At 53.2% G+C, this 24096-nt stretch overlaps 1 protein-coding gene across 3 annotated transcripts in view; it reads left to right on the top strand.

Moving 5' to 3' along the window:
• Nucleotides 1–3148: 3148 nt before the first annotated feature.
• MTCL2 (microtubule crosslinking factor 2) overlaps nt 3149–24096 on the top strand; it is a 64146-nt gene continuing 43198 nt past the window's right edge. For 2 of the 3 annotated variants that reach the window (XM_081149753.1, XM_081149754.1), the window contains exons 1-2: nt 3149–4251; nt 23091–23315. In XM_081149753.1, the coding sequence (XP_081005879.1) occupies nt 3580–4251; nt 23091–23315 (897 nt within the window). In that variant the 5' untranslated portion in view covers nt 3149–3579. The remainder of the gene's footprint in view (nt 4252–23090; nt 23316–24096) is intronic. The other variant, XM_081149755.1, reaches the window with a different exon arrangement.

The following is a 24096-nucleotide window of genomic DNA, read 5'->3' on the forward strand; positions in this document are numbered from 1 at the left end:
CTCTAATTCTTCAGCCAGTTTTTTTCATGACTGATATAATGAAAAAACAAAAAACAATCTTTAGTTTTTAAAAAAATCACTTCCTCTTAGAAGGCTTCCAGGATTTGGTCTCCATTTAGTTTCCATTTTGTTGGTCAATTTAGCAGCTTCAATGAGAGAAAACAAACTTTTCCCACTGGGTAGTCAGTGTCCTCATTTCTTACAGTCTGATATAATTTTTTTTTTCCCTGATATAATTCTTACAATCATTTACTGCTTCATGTCTTCTTGAGTAGAGCTTTGTACAGCATACACTGTGTGCCTGAGCTGGACACTGCCCAATAATGCAGCACAACAGGCTCTGAAATTGGATGGCCCTGGGTTAAAATCAGTCCCAGCCCTGCCACTTCCAAGCCATTTGACCTTGGACAAGCATTCCAGTTGTCCATTGCTGTGTAACAAACTGCCCCAAAACTTAGTGGCTTAAAACAACAGTATTTATTTTGCAGTTTGGGACAGCTCATTTTTGCTCCACTTGGCAGTAGCTGGGACAGCTCCAATGCTAAATTATCTGAAGGTTCACTCTCTCACATATCTGGTGGTTAGTGGGGACCAGAGCTGGAGTTGTTGGCTAGAACACCTTCACGTGGCCTCTCCATGAGGCCTGGGCTTCCTCCCAACACAGTGGCTGGGTTCCAAGAGTGAGGAGAGGGGGGGGAGAGAGAGAGAGAGAGAGAGAGAGAGAGAGAGAGAGAGAGAGAGAGACTGTACTGTGCTGGGTGGAGCCATATTGTCTTTTTGGCCATTCTCTGTCGGTTGAGGCAGTCACAAAGGCCTGCTCAGGTTTAAGGGGAGGGACCCCATCACTCAAGTAGAAGAGTGTCAATGCCACGTGGTAAAAAGAGTAATTGGGATGAGCTATATATGGCTGTGCCTATCTTAGGAAAATACCATTAGCCACAAGTTTCAACCTTTATGAGATCTCTACTGAAGTGCTGAGCACAGGGCCTGGCGTAAGTTCGTGCTCATGGGTCAGGAAGCTGCAGATGGCCTCTCTGCCCGCCTGCAGCCAATTCTGGACTCCCAGCATGTCTCACTCCTTTTGTGGTTTACCTGGTCCGAACTAAGCCCCAGTCCAGAGCCACTACCTTGGCCCCACTCAACCCCAGGATCCCTCCCCACCAAGGCCTTGCTGCTCCTCGGGCTCTCCTGCGGCTGTAACGTAGATTCATGGCTCCCCTAAATCCAAAGGTCCTCCATGCGGAAGGGCCCTCAGCGCCCCCTGCTCAACAATGAGTGTTGGGGCTCAGACAGGACATGTGGTAGAGCTAGGATTCGGGCTCAGGTCCAAGTGGGGAGATCCAAGCCCACTCTAATTTCAGGACCATAGTGTGTTAGGAGTGGCTGAGCTGGCCTGGTCTAGCATGTCCCCTGCCTGGATTCACACCATTCAACATCTCCAACCCACATTCTGTATAGGGGCAGAAAGTGAAGCACAGAGAGGGTAAACAATTTCCAAGAGCTGCACAGCATCTCTCTGTGCCAGACCAGAACCACCTTACAAGAAACAGGAGCACCAGAGCTGGAAGGGTCCTGTCATCTGTTACAGCAGACTAGAGCAGGTGGGACTCTGAGGCCCGGGAAGTGGGGAGGGCGGCCCTGGCCGGGGCTGTGCCACACCATGTCACCCTGTTTGTGATGAAGCTCTTGGCCATCTCCCCCCATATACTCCGTGCTCCAGGAGGCCAGGAACGCACAACTGAGAAGTCTACCACTGTGTCCTTCAGGGTCCTACCTGGTGCCTGTGGACCAGGTGAGTGGGGGCAGGGGAGCTGGTGCCTGGCCAGCAGGGGTCGGAACGCCCCTGAAGAAGTGTTTCCCGGAAACCGGCCGAGTAGCGCTGCTCCCTACCTGGCTGGACCGGGAGGCACCTGGAGGAAGGATCTGGGTGGAGGGACGCTCACACACCTGGACACCCCTAGATGGGGATGAAACCACGCCTCAGGTGAGAGGGGTAACCCAGAAACATAGTCCCTGCTGTGGGGGAGGTGGACCTGGGGCCTGCAGTGCAGCAAGAGCAGGAGGAGGTGAAGGAGCAGGACTTGGGGGGGGGGGGGGGAGAGGAACACGGGCAGGAGGAGGAAAGGAGAAATGGAAAAAAGGGAGGCCGGCACTTTTGGGGGAGAAAGAGCACGGGAGGGGGTAGCAGGGCGGGGAACAAGAGGCCGCGGAAAACACAGCGCTGCCCCCCACCCCGGTAGCAAGGGGGCGCCCCCCTAAGGGTGAGAGCCCACGGGAGGGGCACCCGAAAGACTTCTGCGGCTCTGCCCCGCGGAGGTGCCTTGACAGGAGGTAGCGGCGGGGAGCGGGAGGGGGCGGGTGACAGGCCCGTGGGGAAGTCAGCAGCCGCGGAGACGGCGCTGGAAGGAAAGAAGGGGCTCCCCAGAGCCAGGGCGCCCCCAGAGCCAGGGGTCGTCCGCAGCTGCTCCTGGGCGGGAAGGCGTGGGGCTCGGGGCGGCCGTCCCCGGCCGTGCCAGCCGCCGCCGGGGCCGAACCCACTCCCAAAGCGCAGCGGCTCCCACACCTGACGGGCCGCCCGCTTCTCAGCGGCGCGGAGCCTGAGGGCGGGTCGCGGCGAGCGGGGCCGGGGAGCCCGAGGCTCCGCGGAGCCTACGCCTCCGACGGGGACACGGAGGCGGGGAGCCCAGCACGCCCTGGGCTCTCTCCAGGCTCGGCCAGTGCCCGCGGGCTGGTCGCGAGCCGTCCCGAGGCTCCAGTGTGCGAATCTGTACAATGGGCCGCCGGCCGGGTTTCGCGGGGCTGAGGGGCGGAGTCCGCGCACGCTCGGCGGGCGGCGAGGGGCGAGCGGCGAGGCGCGGGGCGTGTATGGCTGCCGGCGCCCGCGCCCCGGGGTCCGCCCGGCCTCCACCCCGCAGCGCCCCCCCTCGCGGCTCGCGGGGCCCCTGCCGGGACTCTGGGCGCCGAGGAGCTCCCGCCGGGGGCGTGCCCCAGGCCCGCAGGGGAAGAGGCGGCGGCGGAGAGACCGAGGAAAGCGCCCCGGCCGCCGCAGCCCCGGCCCGCCTGACCCTCGAGGGGGTCGCTGTTGCCTCGCAGATCCCTCCCTCGCTCGCCGCCCGCGTCCCTCCCCGCCGCTCCCGCCGCGTCCGCCTTTTGTTCGTGGAGCCGCGCGCCCCCGAGCCGAGGCGGCGGGGCGGGGAGCTGGCGGGGCTGCGCGGGGGGCGGGCCGCGCCGGGCGGAGCCGGGGCCCGGGCCGCAGCCGGACTCGGAGCCCGAGGGAGCGATCGGCACGCAGGCTGCCGGGGCCCGGGCGCGCTCCGGGGGCGCGGCGAGGCCGAGGGGGCGGGCACCGGGCGGAGCCGGAGCCGGAGCCGGGGCGCCTGGCGACGAGCTGGCCGCTCTCTCCGAGCTCAGAGCAGCGGAGAAACTGTTCGGCGGGGGCCGGGGCCTGAGCGCAGTCCCGGGGCTGAGGTGGGCCTAGAGGAACCGCGGCCGGAGCGGCGCCCGGACCGCCCACAGGGGTGCGGACGCCGGGCGGGACCGGGCCATGCGCGCCGCTCGCTGAGGGCAAGGGAGGCCGAGATGGAAGCGCCGCCGGGGGAGCCCCCGGCCCGGGGCTGCCGCCCCCCGCCCGCGCCCGCGCCCGAGAGGAAGAAGAGCCACCGCGCGCCGTCGCCGGCCCGGCCCAAGGACGTGGCCGGCTGGTCCCTGGCCAAGGGCCGCCGCGGCCCAGGCCCGGGCGCCGCAGCCGCCTGCAGCGCCGCGTCCTCCGCGCGGCCGGACAAGAAGGGGCGCACTGTGGCGCCCGGGGCGCGGGGCTCAGGGACGCGGGTCGCGGGGGTCCGCACAGGAGTCCGTGCCAAGTGCCGCCCGCGTCCAGTGACCGGGCCGCGGCCGCCTCCACCGCCGCCCAGCCTCACCGACAGCAGCTCGGAGGTGTCCGACTGCGCGTCGGAGGAGGCGCGCCTGCTGGGCCTGGAGCTGGCGCTCAGCGACGCGGAGTCCGCGGCCGGGGGCCCGCCGGGGGCCCGCGCCGGGCAGCCGCCCCAGCCCGCGCCGCCGGCAGAGCAGCCCCCGCGGCCGCCCGCCTCCCCCGATGAGCCGTCGGTCGCCGCGTCGTCGGCGGGGAGCAGCCGCCTGCCGCTCAGTGCCTCGCTCGCCTTCTCCGACCTCACCGAGGAGATGCTGGACTGCGGGCCCGGCGGCTTCGTGCGAGAGCTGGAGGAGCTGCGCTCGGAGAACGACTATCTCAAGGTTGGGGTGCTGACGGGGGAGAGGGGCCCTGGGAGGCGCCGGTTGTCACCACCCTTGGGGTTGAGGCACTCGCCGGCCCGCTGCCCCACTGAACGAGCTGGGTAAAGGGGCCTAAACCGTCCGGGACCACCCTCACATCCCACCTCCCATCTTGTTTGGGGAACCCCCGAGAAGGGAGCTGTTTGAAGAGACTGATTTGGGAAGGGGAGGGAGGGTGGGAAGCTGCTCTGGAGGGCACCGGGTTGCGTTACTTGGAAGGCGGGATGGGTAGTCAGTGAGGGGCCGGCCCTCTGGCTTCAGCTGCTCAGACCCCCATCCCGGGGACAGAGGCCAGGCCCTTGGTGGATCTCCTTTTTGGGACAGGCACTGGTGTGCATGCTGCCAGGGAGACCTGTGTCCAGGCCGTGCCAAGGAGAGGCTGGAACAGCATCCTGAGTCTTTCTTTACTCAGGGCTTTCCCTGGCACAGGCCTGTCCCCGCCTGCCTTGCAGGGCGGTTCCCTGTTTGAAAACATGACATCTGGGAACATCCCTTTGGCTGGAGTCCCACTTCCGCCCAGTCTAACGGTCCCACCGCCTGGGAGGGTGATGTCGTGGGAGAACCGGTTCAGAGGAGGCTTCCTAAATCCCGGTATACTGCCTTCTGGCCTCTCTGGGACAGACCCTGTGTACACACGGTTCCATTGCCCCTCGTGGCCTGGCCCATGTCCTTCCCGTGTTCCCATTTAGAGGAGGGAAGCTGCCTACCTGAAAGGGGCATTTCCTCTAAGCATGTGGGGACCTGAGAGCTTCCCCGGGACAGCGGGCTTTGCCTTCACCCTTTCAGTGGACATGAGCACCTGCCATGTGCAGGCCAGGCTTGGCACTGTGGCAGCTTTAGGGACAGCCCAGACCTCACGTGTGGACCTTGGCCAGGCAGACTGGAAGTTTCATGGGCTCTAGTCTATTGCCACTGGCTGGGCACTGTTTGGGAAGAGGCTGAAATGTTACCTGCTCTTGTCAGTTGATGGCCTGGCACAGCACCCAGAGTGCTCCTGGCCGAGAGCCACGGAGTCAACAGCACTCTGCTGATTTATGTCTGCCTGGCAATACTTAGCTTTGCATTGTGGCTCTTCTGGCCAGATGCATTTCTCTCTCATTAGAGTTTTTGAGGTCTTGCTCAACTATGTCTCCCCCTCCCCATTTCCCCAGGATCTGCTATCCAGCATGTGTTCAGTAAATACAGGGCCTGTCTGAATCAGGATAATCCATCCCTGGTGAAGTCTTCCCAAAGGCCCCATTCAGTGTTGACAATCAGGGCTTCATTCAGCTCCTATAGTTTTCAGAAGCCAGTGGTGAGGAGAGGACAAGTAGAGGGTGGGTAGAAGGAGGGAGACAGGCCAGAAGGAGGCCTGGCCCTGGCCTCTTGGTGCTCTGAGCTGCTTCCTATACTTACTGCCTGAGATGCTCTAAACTCACACCCTGAAGTCCTCACTCCCAACTCCTGCCCCCACTTTTCACCCTGGGTAGAGAAGATGGGCCATAGAGCTTTGCTTTAGGGTCCCCTCATGCACCCACCCCTGTGGCCTGCTGTCCATCCCAGGAAGGCACCAGGCAGAGCTCCGGAGTCCATCTGAGTCACCCATGACTGTTAAGATGAAACTTAGTCTCAGAAGGCTGGGGGTTGAGTCCAAGGTCTCACAGAGACCAGGGCCTGGCTAGAGACTTCCCACTGCCTAGGCCAGGGCTGAGCCTCAGTTTCACCCACTCATTCAGTGTTTCAGGCTTTGTGTGCAGGCCTCAGGCCGCTGTTGGATTTGGGATCTGTAGCTTCCGGGCTGTGTGATCTTGGTCAGGTTACTTAGTGTCTCTGGATCTCAGTTTCCTTATTGTAAAAAGACACATTACCCAACACATTTTCCAACCTTAAGGGTTAAATGAGATAATGTGTGCAAACCACTAGAGCATCTGGCATGTAGTGAGCCTTGGATGAGAGTAGCTGTCATCACTGCTCTTCTGAAGAGGTATGTGACACATTTCCATGGATGCCTTTTATGTTCTCTTGTGGGTTCTGTGGGGGCAGAATAAATCTCCCTCCCCATCTGAAGCAGTCTGAGCTCTTTCTCCTGGCCCCTCATTCATTCATTCACCAACTATTTAGTTAGTATCTAGGCTGGATAGAAGAAGGAGTTCAGATGAGAGAGACAAGCAGGGCCAGAGTGTGCGGTTCTCCCTGTGTGCACTTCTCCAGGGCTTTGTATAACCCAGCTGCCGACCTCACAGAGGTGGGGTGAAAAACTAGAGACTGGATGTGGACCGTAAGTATAGGCACTAATACAGGAGGTGTTGGTGTGTTCATACTATAGATGGTAAACCATGGCCAGAGTGGGGGAGGACTTGCTTCAGGTCGCAGAGCCAGTACTCCAGGCAGCATTATACTCTTGACATGTTTCCTGCCCCTCTGGGCCACTTTGCTTCTAAGATGCAGGAACTGGTTACCAGGAGGACTCCAGATCCCCAGCGTGTCCTCTGCAGGCCCCACACTCCCTGGCTTGAGTCCTGTAGAGTCTGGTGGGGCCTTGCTCAGGCTCATCTTCCCGCTGGGAGGGGGGGACACTGGGAATTGTCAACTGGGGAAGGCCTCTCGGGTGATGGCAGATCTCCTGTCACATGAGGCCTGCTCTGGGGCCCAAATGGGACAAGTGTAAATGGGCAGCTCTCTCCCAATGAGATGGTAGAAGGAGCTGCTACAGAGAAAGGAGTAAGTTTGCTGTTACTTGAGTTATCCAGAGAAGATGGATGACCCCGCATTTTTGGATAAAGACATACGGTTTGTGGAAAGCAGCTTGTAAACTGTACAAAATGTTGGTGGTTGTGATTACTCAAGGAGGATTCAGGAGATTTATGTGGTGGCTACAGTTATGAACTACCTGACCTCAGGGTCCCTTCCAGCCAAGGAAGTCTGAAGGTGATTTACTTTTGAAGTTCTAGGATTCTTTTTCTTAAAAAAATATATATTTTAAAATAATGTTTTCATTGATTTTTTAGATAGAAGAAGGGAGAGGGAGAAAGAGATAGAAACATTAATGATGAGAGAAACATCGATGGGCTACCTCCTACATGCCCCCTACTGGGGATCGAGCCTGCAACCTAGGCATGTGCCCTGACTGGGAACCGAACCAGTGATCTCTTGGTGCATGGGACTATGCTCAATCCACTGAGACACACTGGCTGGGCTGAGGGTCTAGGATTCTGAGATACAGCTTTAGCTGCAGAGCAGACACATTGAACTTCAAAGCCCTGGTGGTCAGATCTTCCAGGTCTCCATCACCACTGTTACCTACCATGTGGTGAGGACATGCTGGGAACCTACCGGGTGTGGGGGGAAGAAACTGAAAGTTGGAACCCGAAGACCTGGCTTTGAGACCTAACTCTGCCATTTACAGTGTGGCCATGGGTAAGTCACTTGGCCTCTCTGAGCTACTTTTTGCCTTCTATATGATTAAGATTGTGGAACCTGCCTGGGCAACTGCATAGGATTGTTATCAGGAATAAGGGAGGTATGAACAGATAAGAAAACATTTTGCAAGCAGTGAAATCCTACATCCCTTGGGAAATTGTTAATATTGTTAACTAGTGAGCAGACAGGATGTCTGGGTTTTCATTCTTGGGGGAGCTGGGCGAAGCCTGGAAGGTGGGTCCCCTAAGCTGTAGGATGTTAATAAATTGGGAGCTTCTCCAGGAAGGACAAAAAGGTATGATTACATTCCATGCTGTGTGGGCTCCGTGAAGCCAAGCCTCCCTATCTCCTTGGAGGAATTTTGAATGTTTGAAGTGCAGCCAATCTAGATGTCAGCCCAGAAGGGCCCAGAGGAAGCAGCTAATCCACCTTCAGTTCCCATTGTATAGTTGGGTAAATGGAGGCTCCAGGTCACACAGTCAGGTTTACAAACCTGACTGATCTAACTCTGGATCCTGTTCTTACTGCAGGATGACTGAACAGAGAGCTTTTGGTTGCTAACAGTGTCTAGTCTGGGATATGGGTTGGTGAGAAGAACCCTGTTGTGTGCTAGGCTCTAGGCTAAGACTGGTTGGGAGTAAGTAGAGAGTAACATGTTGGGGCTGGGGGGGGGTTGTGGAGCCTGCAGGTGGGGGTGGGGGGCGTGTGTGTATGCTTGTATGTGAATAGGCACCTGTACCAGTGCAAACTTGGGACCGGGTATCTGAGATCCTGGAGGGAGTGATGAGGGTTTGGATCCAGCCTTAAGGGTTTGATAATGGTTAGGCTGAATGAAGCCCAGGGTTCTGGAATGTTAGAGCCGGCCTGGGGACCCCCCAGACCACTGATCCCTAGACTTTTATGGCTCTTGTCTCACAAATGCTATCAACTATTGATCACTTCTGATGTACCAGGCTCTGGGTTAAGTAAGCTCTTTACTCCTCATAGCAGTCCTGTGTGGAGGGTTCTGATATCTGACCCATTGGCTAGATGAGGAAACCGAGAGGCTATGTAACATGGCCAAGGTCGCACAGCTGATATACTTGGGAACCTCACTAGAGGACCCTACAGAGCTCCCCTTCCCCTGTCGCTGTTTCATTCTCTCCCATGCAGGAGGCAGCCTGAGTTTCACAGAGCCGGGGTCTTGCCTGGCTTTGTCATTTGCAAGCTGTGTGACACTGAGTGAGATACTCAGCCTTTCTGAGCCTCTATTTCTTCTTCTGTAAAATGGGGGCTAAGCATGCCTGCCTTAGGGTTGTGAGCACCCTTTTCAGTGTGATGATATAGATCAAGTGCACAGTAAATGTCAGTGCCTGTTCCAGTCCTTGCCTTTTCCTCATCTGCTTCTCCAGACATTCACATTCATTCATTCATTCATTCATTCATTCATTCATTCATTTGACACATGTTTTCTGAGTGCCTCCTGGCTACCAGGCCAGCAAGTTGTGAAGCTCTTAGACCCTGGGAGCTACAGGGGGAGGGCTCCAGTCTGTTTTTCACTGGATGGGGGAGGGGTGGTCATCATGGTCAGTAAAGCTGCTGGCTGCTCCCTACCCTGAGTTCTGGCCCTCCCTGTGGCAGCTGAGAGCTGGCCTAGAAGAAGCTGCTTTGAGACCTGGGTCTTTAAGAATCCTCAGCAATTTGCCTGACATGGCCTGGAGGGGGTGTATGTAGCTCCAGCAAGATGGAAAATGAGATGGAAAATGTGAAGCGGTTGCTGCTGTGGCCTGGGGGGACCACGTCTCCCAGGGCTCCCAGCATTCCTCGCAGAGGGGCTGGGCCTGAATCCCTGGGCACACTCTCTCTTGCATACACAAACACACACATTCACAGCTTATGCCCAGAGATCCAGTGACATGCTTATGTTGCATGCTTCCAGAAGCACAGCTCCAGACATATCAGAGAGGAGATATGTTCAAAGAAGTACACAAACCCAGGCAGATACACAACCTCCTGTCTCATCACACACACATTACCAAACAGACACAACAGAAAAAAAAAAAAAGAGAAAAAAAAACCAGACACAACAGAGACACACCATCTAGGAAAACCCACTCAGAAACACACTCTCACACAAAACTTACACCCCAGACATGCTTGGCCGTGTCCCAGAGATGGACGCACAGCCTGGAAACACCCTCAGACAAATCGGAAGTACACATATGTATGCAGGCGCGCACACAAACCCACGCAGACTCATTACATACAGGCGCCAGCATCCACAGAAATCCACAGATCTGCCCCTTCCAGGCTGGCACAAACTCAAGCTCACAGCCCAGTTACCTCCACTGCCTCTTCCACAAAGAGAGCAGCAGACACTCTTTCAGAACACCCAGGGCTCACAGACATGTAGCCACATACACACGAGGGACATGAGCACAGAGCACTCAGATGTCAGGCTTGTAGCATTTGCTAACGGGAGCCAGAGACCCACAAACCCAGGTGCCCAGATACACACACACACACACACACACAGGCTGTGACATTTCACCCACACAGAAACACAGGAAATCCTGGTCCGTGTCTCCCTGGAGCTAATGTGTACAAACTACTGTTTTCAGCTCCTCCATAAGGCTTCTGGGAACAGGAGTGTGGTGGGAGCTTGATTTTGTAACCTCCTGGGTCTGAAGGCCCTGGAACCAGGCTGGGTGGTAGGTGGATGGGGGCTGGCAGATCACCAAGTCAGGAAAAGCTGCACCAAAGGCCCTCAGGTCCGTGCTACCCAGCACTTGGGCCTGGGCCCAGTGGGCTGAGTGGAATGGAGCAGTCCTTAGGCCTGCCCACAGGAGAAACATTGCCCAGGGGCAACTCCTTTCTGATTTCCTCAGGATTTCCTGCTTACCTTCATCTCCCTCCTCCTCTCCCTCGCTCTTTGCTGGGGGCTATGGAGAGCCATGTCACTCCATCCCTAAAACATGCCTGGTTCTGCCTGGGAACCAATGAAGGAGGCTAGGATAGAGGAATTAGAGGAGATGTGGGCACTCAGAGGAGCAGCCTGGAAGACTTCCTGGAAGAGGAGACGTTATAGCAGAAGAGTTAGCCTTGAGTGGCTGTCTCTGTCCAGCGGCTGGTACAGTGCCTGACACATCGTAGGGACTCAATATTTGTTGTGTGATTGAATGAAAGCCAGTGATCCGGGTTTGCAAGTGAGCTGTAGGCAGGCTGCAGGCTTAAAACAGAAAATATGAGGATGGGGGCGGTGGTGAGGGAGAGGCTAGAAAGGGGAGTTGGGCCTGCTTGGGAAGGACATTGAATGCCGAGCTGAGCTGAGGCACTGTGAACACCTTGCCGGGAGGGGGCCATATTGATCTATGGCAAGGCTAGGAGCTGCCCCTTTTCCATGTGTCTGTAGTACTAAGCACAGGCTTGGGGGCCCAGGGTGGGAGGGAAGGAAGGCTGTGTGGTCTCATGGACAAATTCCACCTTTGTGTCAGGTCTGGGGCAAAACCTTGCTTTGTCACTTATTCCCTGTGCATGATCTCATGTGCAAGTCCTCTTACCAAGCTTCAGTCTTCCTATGTGTAAAATGTAAATTTAATCCTTTCTTGTAGGGCACTTGGGAGAATTAGTGTTCAGGTAAATGGCACTTCCAGCACTGTCCTGGGCACAGAGGAGGGGAGGGAGCCCCCTGGGGCAGAAGGAGTTCCCCAGGGTTCCAGGCAGGGGCTGGACCAGCAGCCAAGGTTATTACTAAGGTCATTCCCTGGTGCCCCAAAGGAATGACTTCATCTGTGGTCACATTCTCTGCCCTCTGGTGCCAAAAGGAACTTGGAGCTAGGGTTGGGGAAGAGCCAGAGACACTGGGATATTCTGGACCAGGCTGACCCTGGCCTTCACTGGAGACCCACAGGTCTTCATTCTTAGCAGATAGTGCTGGTCTTTCTGAGAAGTGGCTGTGAGTCAGAGAAGGTGGGAGCAGCAGGCCAGCCCCTTCTCTTGTGTCCAGGTAGGTTAAGAGCACTGTGGTTTAGAGCCAAGCTGACCTGGGCTTGAATCCTGGCTCTGTCTTTTCCTCTATGAGCTCCCTTTTATGAGCCTCAGTCTCCTCTATAAAGTGGAGATGCTGGTAGTACTTACCCTGCAGTGTTGCTGCAGAGATTAAATCAGAAAACGCTTGTATGTAAGGATTAGCTGGAGCATCTCATAGTAAGGACTCAACAGCTATCTGCCCTCATCACTCATTAGCCAGCTTGGGTTTGACTGCTCTGGATCCTTGATGGCAATGTTGTGCCTGGCTCTGGGTTGTAGGCCTTGGCATAGAGCAGGGGCCTGGGAGGTATGTGTGGAGCTGAATAGCCAACTACATCTCTCCCTCATGTCCCCCCTTTTCCTCCTACCCCAGTCTTCTCTGAATAGCCGAAGCTAACAGCACAGACTCTGTAACCTGGAATATTCCTTTGCTAATGGAGGGTTGCCTTGGAGGTCCCTTGTTCTAAGACCGAGGTGAATAATCTCCCATTTCCTGGGCCACAGAGAGAAGCTCAGCTCCAATGGAAAACCAGTTTGGGGTCCCACAGTCAGGCTGGACCAACTAAACATCTTTCCCCTGCTTTTGCCCCAGATCCACTGGGGATCTTCTGGGTCAGCTGCATCAGCCTTTCCCCTCCAAACCTCTCTTTGGCCCCACCCAAGTGCCTGAGATGCCTGTGTGGTCCTGCCTCCCTCAGCCTCACTCCTGCTCCACCCAAGCTCCCAGAGCGCCACGCACCCCAGGCCTCTGTTCCTGTGCTGTTCCCACTAGAGGGGCCCTGGCCCTTGCTAGGTCCCCTTACCCTTCTCTTGATTTCCTCCTCCAAATTCATGCATTCAGCTCCAGGCCAGGCTCCTGTGTTAGACACCTGGGAGCTTCCTCAGGGCATTTACCTCAACTATAATTAGGTTATTAATTGGGTAATTACAGGTTTCATGACAGCTCCTCCCCCCATGTGTTCTGCACTGGGGCAGAGACCTTAAGGGCCAGACTTAGCCCCTTCCTTTTACATGTATATCAGCTGAGGCTCAGAGAGGTCAAGGGGATTGCCCAAGGTCACATAGCTGGCAAGAGGCAGAAGGACTGGGGTTTCACAGCGCTCTTTCCAGTTTGCCAGGGAGGGGGAATGGTAGGAGCAAAGGCTCAGGGCTGTGAAGTGATAGGATGTACTGACTCCTCAGGCTGTGTGGCCTAGGACCACTGCCTTGGTCCTCCAGCCTCTTTTCCTCCCCAAAGACCTCTGTGCCCAGTTCTCTCCCTGCTCAGAGATTTGGCTGCAGCCCAGAGTCCATTTAGGGGATGTTTTAAAAACATCCAGATCCAAATGCTGCCTTCCTTCCTGTCCACACAGAAAGGACAGAAGGGACCCGGGCAGGCGCCCCCACTGTCATGTCATGCCCCCCCTCCCCGTTAGCATGGGTTGCATATGTCTCCCTGTCTGGTGAATCCTGGAATAGGGCACCAACAAGCCAGGCCTGACCTTGGTGTGCACCACTTGTGGGGCCTCTCTCTCCCCGGCACATGCTCACGCACGCACGCATGCACCTGAACCCATGTAAGTGCTCACACATGATTGCACACACAGCTTCCCACCAGAAGGAGTGTCTGCAGTGTCAATCACAGAGCTGTGCTAGATTTGTGGTGGGCTCTCTCCTGATTGGCTGTGGAGCCTTTGTCTTCCTGAGCCTCCATTTACTTATCTGCAAAATGGATGTAAAATAATAGCACCCCCTCAAAAGGACTATTGTTGAGCACAAGATAATAGACCTCCATTCAGAGCTCAGCCTGTTTTCTGGCACATGGTAAATCCTTGCAAATATTAGCTATAATTATTGTCACTGTTGTCCCATCATAGAGACTATGTAGTCTAGTTTATCAGGGCTTGAACTGGACTCAAATCCTGGTTATTCCACTTATTGTGTGACCTTGGGCAATGTAGTTGACCTTCCTGACCTTGGTTCCTCATCAGTCAGTTGGAGCTGGCTGGGATATGAGATAACGTGTGTTGCCTTCTATAGGGTGGCAGAGGGGGAGCGCTCAGGGAACAACTTACTTGTTACTTATTGATGTTGGAGGCACAAGCCTAGGACCCTTGTCTTCCCTTGTGACACTCTGGGTCACAGGGAACAGGCAGCTTCCATGCCAGCTGGTGTAGGGGCATTGTGTGGAACAGCAGTGCCTGGCTGGGCTTCTTCGCCCTCCTTTAGGACCTTTGACCCTGACTCCCCCAAAACTAGAGCCCAGCTTCCACCCAAGGAGGCTAAGCTGGATTGAGCTCTGGGCTGGGAGACAGGAGCCCAGAGTCCCTTCCTGCTCAACTCTGGACCCTCTGGGGGACTATGAGATTGTCCCAGTCCCTCTCTAGGCCTCAGTGTCTCTGTCTGTGAAAGGATGAAGTCTTTGGGTTCCCCTGGTTCTACTGCTATGTCCAAAGTCGTTGCTTTTGAGCTGGGAGGAAGTGAAGCTTTGTAGAGCCTTCTGCCCTCCTTGGGGTCCAAGTGTGATGATCTCATCTGGAGCCTTGACAGACCCTGGGGGATGGGCAGAAGGGACAGCAGATGGCTGCCCTGGCCTCTCAGGGGGCTGGCATGCCGCCTCTGAGGCCACTGCTGGCCCACCCTGCAGGTCAGCCCTTCCGGGCTCGGCTGAGTAGCCCTTGCCAGAGCCAGGGTGGCAGATGGGCAGGCAGCCTGGGCTTTGGCTTGAGGGAGGTACTGTGGTGGCCAGAGCAGTGTGGGAGAAGGCGGGCCAGGCAGAGGCTCCTGCTCCTCCATGGAGTGCCACAGAGCAAAGGTTGTGGATCCCACAGTTCAGCTCTGTCATTCTTCCTGGGTCTGCTTGCCCATCAGCCAGTCAGGCCCCTAGGACCTAGGGAGGATGCATTGGGTAAGGTTTGGAATCTGGCAGGGATGCAACCTGGGAATTGGTGGGCTGTGGGACTTGAGGCCCACCACTGTGGTCCAAAGCCTCCATGGGTATTAGCTTTACAGATTCAGATAATTAAATTTAGACACAACAGCGCTGGCCAGAACTGGTGTTCTGGAGGGAAGTGGAACGGACGGTAATTTTCCCCTCCTGGGACCCCTTATTCATTCAGAAGCTATTTCTTGAGCTGGTCCTTTGTGTGCCAGGCACTGTGCTAGTCTCTGCCCTCCTGAAGCTCACACTGTACAAGCGAACAGACCAATAAGTAAAATAATTAGTATCACAAATAAGCCTGTGATACAGTTTATGAAAGAAACACAGGTTTGAGATGGACCCAGTAGGCCTAGAGAGGTCTGGAAGGCTTCTCTTAGGGGGTAGTATGGAGGGGGAGCAGGTAGTGTAGAGGTGCAGGGCAGGGAACAGCAGGAGCAGAGGCTCAGAGGTGGGACAGGCTGCTGGGAGAAGCCCCGAGTGGCTGGAATGTAGCCAACAAGAGGAGGAGTGGGGGGAGATGAAGATGGAGAGGTGGGCAGAGGTCAGGCTTTTGTTGGCTTTTAGGTCAGGTAATTTGCATATAGTAAAATGAGTTTTGACAGGTGCATACAGTTCTGTAACCACCACCACAATCAAGATATAGAACAGTTCCATTGTCCCCTAAAATCTTCCTGTACTACCCCTTGTAGTCAGTTCCTCCCTCCTTCCCCAGTCTGACAACCACTGATCTGCTTTCTGTCTCCACAGCTGTGCCTTTTCCAGAATGTCATATGAATGTAATCATACTGTATGCAGCCTCCTGAACCTGACTTCCTTCACTTTGCATAATGAATTTGAGCTTTGTCCACGTTGTTGTGGTATCAGCAGTTCACTCTTTTTTATTGCTGAGTAGTATTCCATTATGTGGATGTACCAGGGTTTATCCATTCACCAGTTGAGGGATATATGGGCTGTGTTCCAGATTTTGGTGATTACTGGAGGGTTTTAAACAGGAGAGTAATATGGTTGAAAAAGAAAATCCCTTCATGTATTGTGTGGAGAACAAATTACTGGGGAGAAAACTGGCTGTCATGAGGATTAAATCCAATGTCTCCATGATGAATCTGGCCTACCATAGATACTCATTAGTTGTTCATACATAAGACCTGTGCCCTGGGGGTAGCTGGGGAGGCTTCTTGGTGGAGGTGGCATTTGGGGTGGAGGGATAAAGAGGTGGGAGACAGACACAGAGTGGAAGGAGGCCTAGGCAGTGCAGTGTCCCCATGGGAGTTGCATAGGCTGAAATGACTGCTCCCCCCTCCTGACCCAGCCTTGTATACCAGGGTTTCTAGAATGTGGTTTACAGGGCCCATATTAGAGTTCCCTGGGGTGCTTGGTGAACAGGCACTTCTCATCATCCTACCCTAGCCCTATGGGGGCTGACTCTAGGGTAGGAGATAGCAGGGGAACTCCTTGGTGGCTGGTAAGAGTTGACCTCCCTCTGCCTTCAGTAACCTCCTGGTCCCTCAGGGCCAGCTAGGAGCTGTTGCTGGGGTTCAAACCACCCATTGCCACTAGCTATCTTTCTGTAGAGGGACCCCCTGTTTAGTCACTTTCATCTCCAGGTGACCTTCTCACCTTCCACTCCTGCAGACCAATTCCATCAGACCTGTGCATCTGGGGTCACTTACAAGTGTTCCAGTGGGCCCCAGATCTAAATGTCCCCTTCTGTCCTCATTGTACAAGGATTAATCATCTTACACTGATGTAGGTTTCCCACAGAAAGTATCCTTTCATGGAACATTGAAAATGTGGCTTGAAAGTGGAGCTCTGCTTCTCCAGCTTTATTCCCTGATGGTGGAGAGCCAGGGTCTGGGGTGGGGACCCAGAGCTTGCACATGAGGCGGCTCTGGAGAGAACAGAGGCTCCATCATATTTTGTGCCTTAAGCTCTCTGTTGAGCATAACCTCAGAACAATGTTTTAAAATACATAAAATATAAAGGAAACCAAATACAGTTATCAGTATATTTTTAAATTATGGAAAAGTAATATGTGTGTTTATTAACTCATAAGGTGTGGTGACAGGTCTACTTACTACTGTAATTTTAAAGCCCTGATGAGTGTAAACAATATTTTGTTATTTCTGCAACAACTGTTACGTGAAAGGAAATATCTGTGGTTTATTTTGGTGACAAAGTCACAGGTACTGCTAATATAACTGTGGCTTGTCCAGAATAGGACATGGTAATTTTTAGCTAGAGATTAGTGAAAATAAAGATGTGATTTTTTTTTTTTTTTTCATTCCCATCCAAATTCATGGACTTCCTGAATTCTGGTGAAAACGAAAGAGCCTGAAGTTCACAGTCTGAGTCCTGCTTGGAGGCCCCTCTGCATGACCTTGGGCATAGCCCACCCTCCCTGTGTTTCTCCCGGTTCCTCATCTCTAGAACAGGGATGGTGACTCTGGGCCTGCCTGTCCATGGGGTTTCTGTGAGGACCCATGAGATGATTCAGATGGAATGTCTCTATAAACTGTGAAGCCCTGTGCAAGCTCTTGCTATTATTAGCAGTAGTGTGAGCTCATGTTTGGCCCTTCAGCCCAGCATGTATCTAGAGACTCTTCCTGGCCAATTCCCCCAGGATACTTGGGAACCAATCCATTGCAGGGAGCAGGTCTGCCTCTGAGAGGCTGCTTCCTGTAGGTTAACTTCATGGATCATCCAGGGTGGGGGTAGGGAGCGGGGTATTGTGAGGATAGACAGAGATGTACTTTGTAGACATGGAGTGGGTGGGTGAGCAGGAGGTTCCCTGGGTAGACAGACCCTGCCCCTCCTCCTGGGGTGGTATGGGAGTCTGAGTCCAGTCCTGGAGCTGCCCAGGCTCTCCCTGACTCTTCACAGCGGTGAGGCTGGGATCAGGAGGGCCTCCCACCCTGGCTGTGCAGAGAAACTGGGCAGGGCAGAAGCCATACTCATCTTTCATTCATTCATCCACTCAGAGACCATGATGCTTGCCTGTTCTATACCACATGCTGAGTAATGCTGGGGACCAGACACGAGTCAGACCTTGCACCTGCCCTTCCCCCAGCTCTTGGGGAAAGATAGACTTGAAAACAGGCAAATGCAACTTAAAGTTGTTAGCACAAGAGACGAATGGAGTTCAGAGTGTGGGGGTTGAATCAGATTGGGGGAGAAGGGAATGTTCTGGAAGGTTGAAATTTTTAGGAGTTAGCCTGGCAAAGGCCATTCTAGCAGAGGGAACAGCCCAAGCAAACCTGGGTGTAGAAACAATTAAGATGCACTAGCCTAAGGTCACAGGGCCTGTTTGGATTCCAGCTCCACCACTCCCTTGCTTGAGCAGCTTTGGGGAACTTGGAACCTCAGTTTCCTCATCTGCAAAATAGGAGGATTTTCAGTACCTACTTCACAGCATTGGTAAGAGGATTGTGCTTGGGCTGCTTGGTAGTTAGTGAGCTTCCCGATAGGTGGTAGCTATTTTTATTATTTTTTATTTAGATTTTATTTTTCAATTCCAGTTGACACTTAATATTATTTTATATTAGTTTCAGGTGTATAGCATAGAGGTGAGACAATTGTATAACTTATGAAGTGATCCTACCGATAATTCAAGGGACCCACCTGGCTATTACAGTATTAGTGACTATATTCCCTAGGCTGTATTGTACATCCCAGTGACATTTTTGTAACTACTAATTTGTACTTCTAAATCCCTTCACCTGGCAACCATCACTCTGTTCTCTGCATTTGAGCCCGTTTCTGTTTTGTTTGTTCATTTATTTTATTCTTTAGAGTCCACATATAAGTGAAATCACAGGGTATCTGTCTTTGTCTGATTTATTTCACTCAGCATAATAGCTGATAGCTTATTTTTAATCGTGGCATGTCTGGATGGGGGGGGGGGCAGAGGATGCAAGGGCAGGGGCAAGCCAGGAGCGGGGAGGAGACCAGGGGCAGCTTGGGTTGCATGGTAAAGGGCTTGGACCTAATGCAGGAGCTAGTGGGAACTAGTACAAGATACAGAAAGCCATCTGCCTGTTTTCAAACTTTCTCCAATAAATAGGTATCACATCTGTACTTAGAGCAAATTAAGCATTTTCTATACAGGGAAAGGCTGACAGCCTGGCATCAGTGTGGGTGCCCCATTCCTCCCCCTCCCCCTCCCCCTCCCCCACTCCACTCCCTATTCTCAGTCCAGGTTAAAAGAGAGGTCAACTGAAAGGAATGGCCAGAGGGGATGGGTGTGGAGGACTGGCAGGCGGGCTTGGTCTGGGCAATTTTCCCTTGCTTCTGTAGGCTGGCGTTTCTGATGGGAGATGATTAGGGGCCTCTAGGCTCTGAGGTGGGCACTGCTGGGCAGAGTGGCCTTTTCCTGTCTGTGGTGTGGGGAGAGGTTTGGGGTTTCCCCACTGATGTTGGGGGGATTCCAATAACCTAGTTGAGTAACCACTAGGCCTGGCCCCCTCCCTCCCCTCTTCCACGCAATTAGGGGGTGTCCAGGAGCGGGGAGAGGCTTAGCAAGGCCACTGAGCTGTCTTTGAAGGAACTGGAAAGGCTGAGTTCCCACCCCCCCATACCTTGGCTGGATCAGACAGTCACTGGAGAGCTTTCCAGGGATGCGTTGAGACTGTAAGACCCAAGAACCCCAGGATATTTGGAGGCTCAGTGAGGTCTTAGGACCTCTGGAATAAAGCAGGGTCCTGTTCTCCTGGGTCCCCTCCCCTCCCAGCAGCCCTATGTCCCTGCCTCCACCTCGGTCCCCAAAAGCTCAGCTCCTGCCTAAGTCCTGCATTCACCAGCTTCTGCTGCCCACGCCCCAGCAGACTGAGCCTATGCAGGCCACAAGCCAGCCTTTGTGGACTTGTCCTCTCACGTGGGCCGTGCCAGGACAGGCTGACTGCATTCTGCCTGCAGCTGGGACAAGCCCCCAAGAGGCTTGGGCCCCCCTTGGGCACCATGGAGAGATAAAGCTGGCATGGATGCAGCATCCTGCATTTTTAGAAATTGACTGTGGTGAAGGGCAGGCCCTGGAAAGACAGCTGCTCATATAAGAAAGATCATTCATTCATTCACTTACTCAATAGATGCTTACTGAGACCCTGCTCTGTGTCAGGCCCTGGGCTAGGGACTTGTGCTGAGACACATGACTCTTGCCCTTTTAGGGAAAAAGGCTGAAAGAAAACACCCTGCATTAGAGTCCCTTGGGGGTCCCATCCCTGGAGTGTCAGATACAGTAGTTCTCTGTTGGGGCATCAGAATTTCTGACAAGTGCCCCAGTGATGCTAATGCTGCTGGTCCAACGAGAAATCATGAGTGATTTGTATTTTTTGTATTTTCAAAGCTGTCTCTCTGATTACTGTTTACTTTTATAAATAGAAAAATCAGTTATCTAAAACTTAAAAAAATAAGTATTTCCCCCCCTCAAATGTCTCCAGTGCTCTGGATATGGTCATGGCACCTCCCATGACCTAAATATAATACATTTGTTAATGAAGCCCAGTTTCATGAGCTTATGTGACCTCTGTATGTCCCCTTGGCTCATCCTGAGCTTTGGATCCACGCAGACCCCCACCTCTCTGTCACCAGGTCCTGTCGGAGTGACAGCAGAGAGAATAAGTGAGATGCTAGTAAATAGCATGGTGAGCACTTGAACACAGGCCCATCTGGAGGCTGGTTTTGCTTGGATTTAGTGGCCTGGCCTGTACTTCCTGAGTGCTGTTTCCTTTATGCTTCTTTAGTCCATCAGCTGAAATGGCATGTGGACCCCTCACTTCCTCATTTCTTTAACTGGTGTGATCATTGACTGTCCCACTTCCTCCTGTTTCCACTTTTAGTTTCTTCCACTTGGCTTGGTGGTGGGGTGGTGAGTCTGTGTGTGTATCGGGGTGGGGGTGGGGGTCCTAGTGAGGTGATAGTCCTCTGCATCTGGTGCCACTGAACCCACCCTGAGGAGAGAGGCTGTGGTGGCAAGTGAGGATTAACCCTTCACTTGATAATGGGAATGGGACAGTGTCTGCTGGGGTTTGGAGCAGCAGATACCTGTCCCCTCTGTCTTCTGAGTTCAGAACCATGTGAAAAAGAGTCCCATCAGTCAGACAGATGGATGTTAAAACTTCAGTGAGCTTCCATCCTAAGAACTGTCCAGGAGGATAATGCTTCCTAACCCTGCCCCTTATTATTATTATTTTTATTATTTTTTTAATATATCTTTTATTGATTTTCAGAGAGAGGAAGGGAGAAGGGGAGAGAGAGAGAGAAACATCAATGATGAGAGAGTTGTTGATGACTGGGGGTTGAGCCCGCATGTGCCCTAACTGGGAATCGATCCACAATCTCATGGATCCTAGGTGGATACTCAAACGCTGAGCCACGCCTGGCTGGGCCTAATCCTGCCCCTTAAATAAATCGACCCTCCCAGGCTCCAGGGCACTGGACAACCCTAGGCCATTCCCTTGTAGGGAGCCACCCATTTTCTTTGGGGAAAGGAAGACTCAGAGGGCTGGTAAACCTAGTTCTCTAGACTGTGGCCCCCTCTCTAGGGTGTGCAGAGTTGTTTTCCTTCTTGAGCCCCCCTGTCCCATCAGCACTGGGTGCTTTCTCTGGCTCCCCAGGGATGCCAGGATTCAGTTTCTCTTTTTAGTGTACAATCTTATTTAATCCATTCAGTCACTAAGGGTAGATATTATTCTATTTGTGACTCAGTTTTCACATTTGTTATGAGACATAATAATTATCTGTTTCTTTCGCTAGTTCTCCCTACTCATCCCCTTACACTTGGTTTCACATTGGTATGTCTTTTTGTGGCTCTTTACCTACCTAGACATGTATTCATTCATTCAGTTGGTATTTGTTGGGAGTCTGCAAGCTGTTAGGCCCTGTACTGGCTGTGGGGGATACATCAGGTAGTGAGGATGCCCTCCAGACACTTACAGTGTCTCTGGGAGACAGACTATTAAAAAAAGAATTGCAGATATCCTCATGGCGACAAAGGGGAAGTGAGGCACATCTGGGAGCTGCTGGCAGAGGTGGGCAGGAGCTGCCCTGAAGAAGTGAGGTCACCCATTCACTTAAAACCGAAACCTAGACTCTTTACTCAGCCCTTCAAGGCCCTGCATGGCTGACCCATCTGTTTTTCCAGCTTCAACTTAGCCTTGTAGCTATGCTGGCCTCCTTGCTGTATCTTAACAAACTGAACTCTTTACAGCCTCTGGGCCTTTGCACACTCTGTTCCCTCTGCCTTGAGTAATCTCCCCCAGGCCATCTCTTTGCATGGCTGTTACTTTTTGCCTCAGCTCAGATATCCCCTGTTTTAGAGATGGTCTCCCTGACCATGTCCTCTAACATAGTACCATTTAATCACATTACCCAGGTGGTTTGTTTTTTATATTTTACTTTTTTCTCTTTATAGCTCTTAATATTAGTTTTTGAAATTTTTTATTTACTGGTTTACTGTGTGTCCCCCTAGTGATACTGGGGGCTCCATGTAGATACAGCAGGGTCCACGTTAATCTTGGTCACCACTATTCCTCCCTACCTCTGTGTTTGGCACAGAGCCTGGTACATAGTTGGTGCTCATAAGTGCTTGTTGAATGAGCCTCTCCCCAGTGTATTGCTGCTGTAACAAATTACCATAAACTTAGCAGCTTAAGACAATTCCAGATTATTACTTATAATTCCGGAAGTCAGAAGTCTGAAAATCAAGATGTTGTCAGGGTTGCATTCCTTGTGAAGGCTCTGGGGGAGACACCCCCCTTTTCCAGCTTCTGGAGGCTGCCTGCTTTCCTTTGTTAATGGCCGTTCCTCCATCTTCAAAGTATCATTCCATCCATCCTCTGCTTCCTTTGTTACACGCCTTCTCCCATTTTGACCCCCTTGCCTCCCTCTTTTTAAAAAAAACAACACCCTTTTTTTAAAAAGAAATCTAACTTATTTTTATTTTATTATTATTATTTAATTCTTACCCAAGGACATTTTTTCCATTTCTTTTCAGAGAAAGTAGAAGGGAGAGAGAGAGAAAGAGAGAGAAACATCAGTGTGAGAGAGATACATCTATTGGTTGCCTCCTGCGTATACCCTGAACCAAGCAGGGACTGAGCCTGCAACTGAGGTATGTGCCCGTAACAGGAATTGAACCCAGGACCCTTCAGTCCACGGGCCAGCACTCTAACCACTAAACCAAACTGGCTAGGGGTCTTGCCTCCCTCTTATAGTGACCCTTGTGATTCCATTGAGTCACCCAGATAATCCAGGAACATCTCCCAATCTTGAGATCTTTAACTTATCACATTTGCAAGATCCCTTTTGCCATGCAAGGTAATATATTCACAGATTTTGGGAATTGGGACATGGACATCTTTGGAGGGGGGCATTATTCAGCCTACTACACCCAGGCCTCCCGAGGTGCCTAGAACCAAGTTGGGTGTGGCCTGCACTCAGGCACAGGGCTCAGTAATCAGATTGCCCCTTCTCCCTGCAGGACGAGATTGAGGAGCTGCGGGCAGAGATGCTGGAGATGCGGGATGTCTACATGGAGGAGGACGTGTACCAGCTACAGGAGCTGCGCCAGCAGCTGGACCAGGCCAGCAAGACCTGCCGCATCCTGCAGTACCGACTGCGCAAGGCCGAGCGCCGCAGCCTCCGCGCTGCTCAGACAGGCCAGGTAGATGGCGAGCTCATTCGAGGCCTGGAGCAGGACGTCAAGGTAAGCCCAGGGCCTTCCCTAACCCCCATAAGGGGGCCCTTGTGGGTGGGGGGGAGGACTACAAGCCTGAGTGGGACCCAGGTCAGCCTGCAGCTCACTCCTTGTGTGTCCTTGGGCAAGTTGTATCACTTCTCTGGGCCTCAACATCCTCATCTGTAAAGTGGGGATCCCTGGTGAACTGACAGGCCATTGACCAGGGATACCCCATAGTGACATATTATGAATCCTCCCAACAGCAGCTACTGCTTGAGTAGCAGCCACACGCCTGGTGCTGGGCTCCGAGTTGTCCTGGCACAGTTCCATGGAGTTTTCTTTTTTTGCACTAATTAATGGAGAGTAGTGAAGGCCTGGAGTTGGATTGGGCTGGTTTAAACCTTGACTCTCATATGCCCTAATTTTGCGATTTTGAGCAAGTTACCTGAGTTTCAATTTCCTCATCTGTAAGATGGATGTAATGGCAGTCCCTGCCTCACAGGGTTCTATTAGGGTTAGATGAAATAATGTGGGTAAAAAGTCACTGTAAGCGCCCCTAAATGTTAGCTGTTGTTATTATTCCCGTTCTCCAGATGAGCAAAGTACGACTCAGAGAAAGGCAGTACCTGTCCATGGTCACGTGACACTCTGTGTATGGGGCAGAGCTCCCACTCCTCAGCCTCCCACACCTCTGCCTCAGTGAGGAGAGGGAACAGATGGGCTGGAGGCTGGCAGGTGGGGCCTCCAGAAGAGAGGTCCACCCTGCCTGTGTGAGCCCTGGTCAGGGCTGGGGACTTAGAGGGAGGAC

The sequence above is a fragment of the Miniopterus schreibersii genome (genome assembly GCF_964146895.1).
Source record: "Miniopterus schreibersii genome assembly, chromosome: 10".
Taxonomy (NCBI): Eukaryota; Metazoa; Chordata; class Mammalia; order Chiroptera; family Miniopteridae; genus Miniopterus; species Miniopterus schreibersii.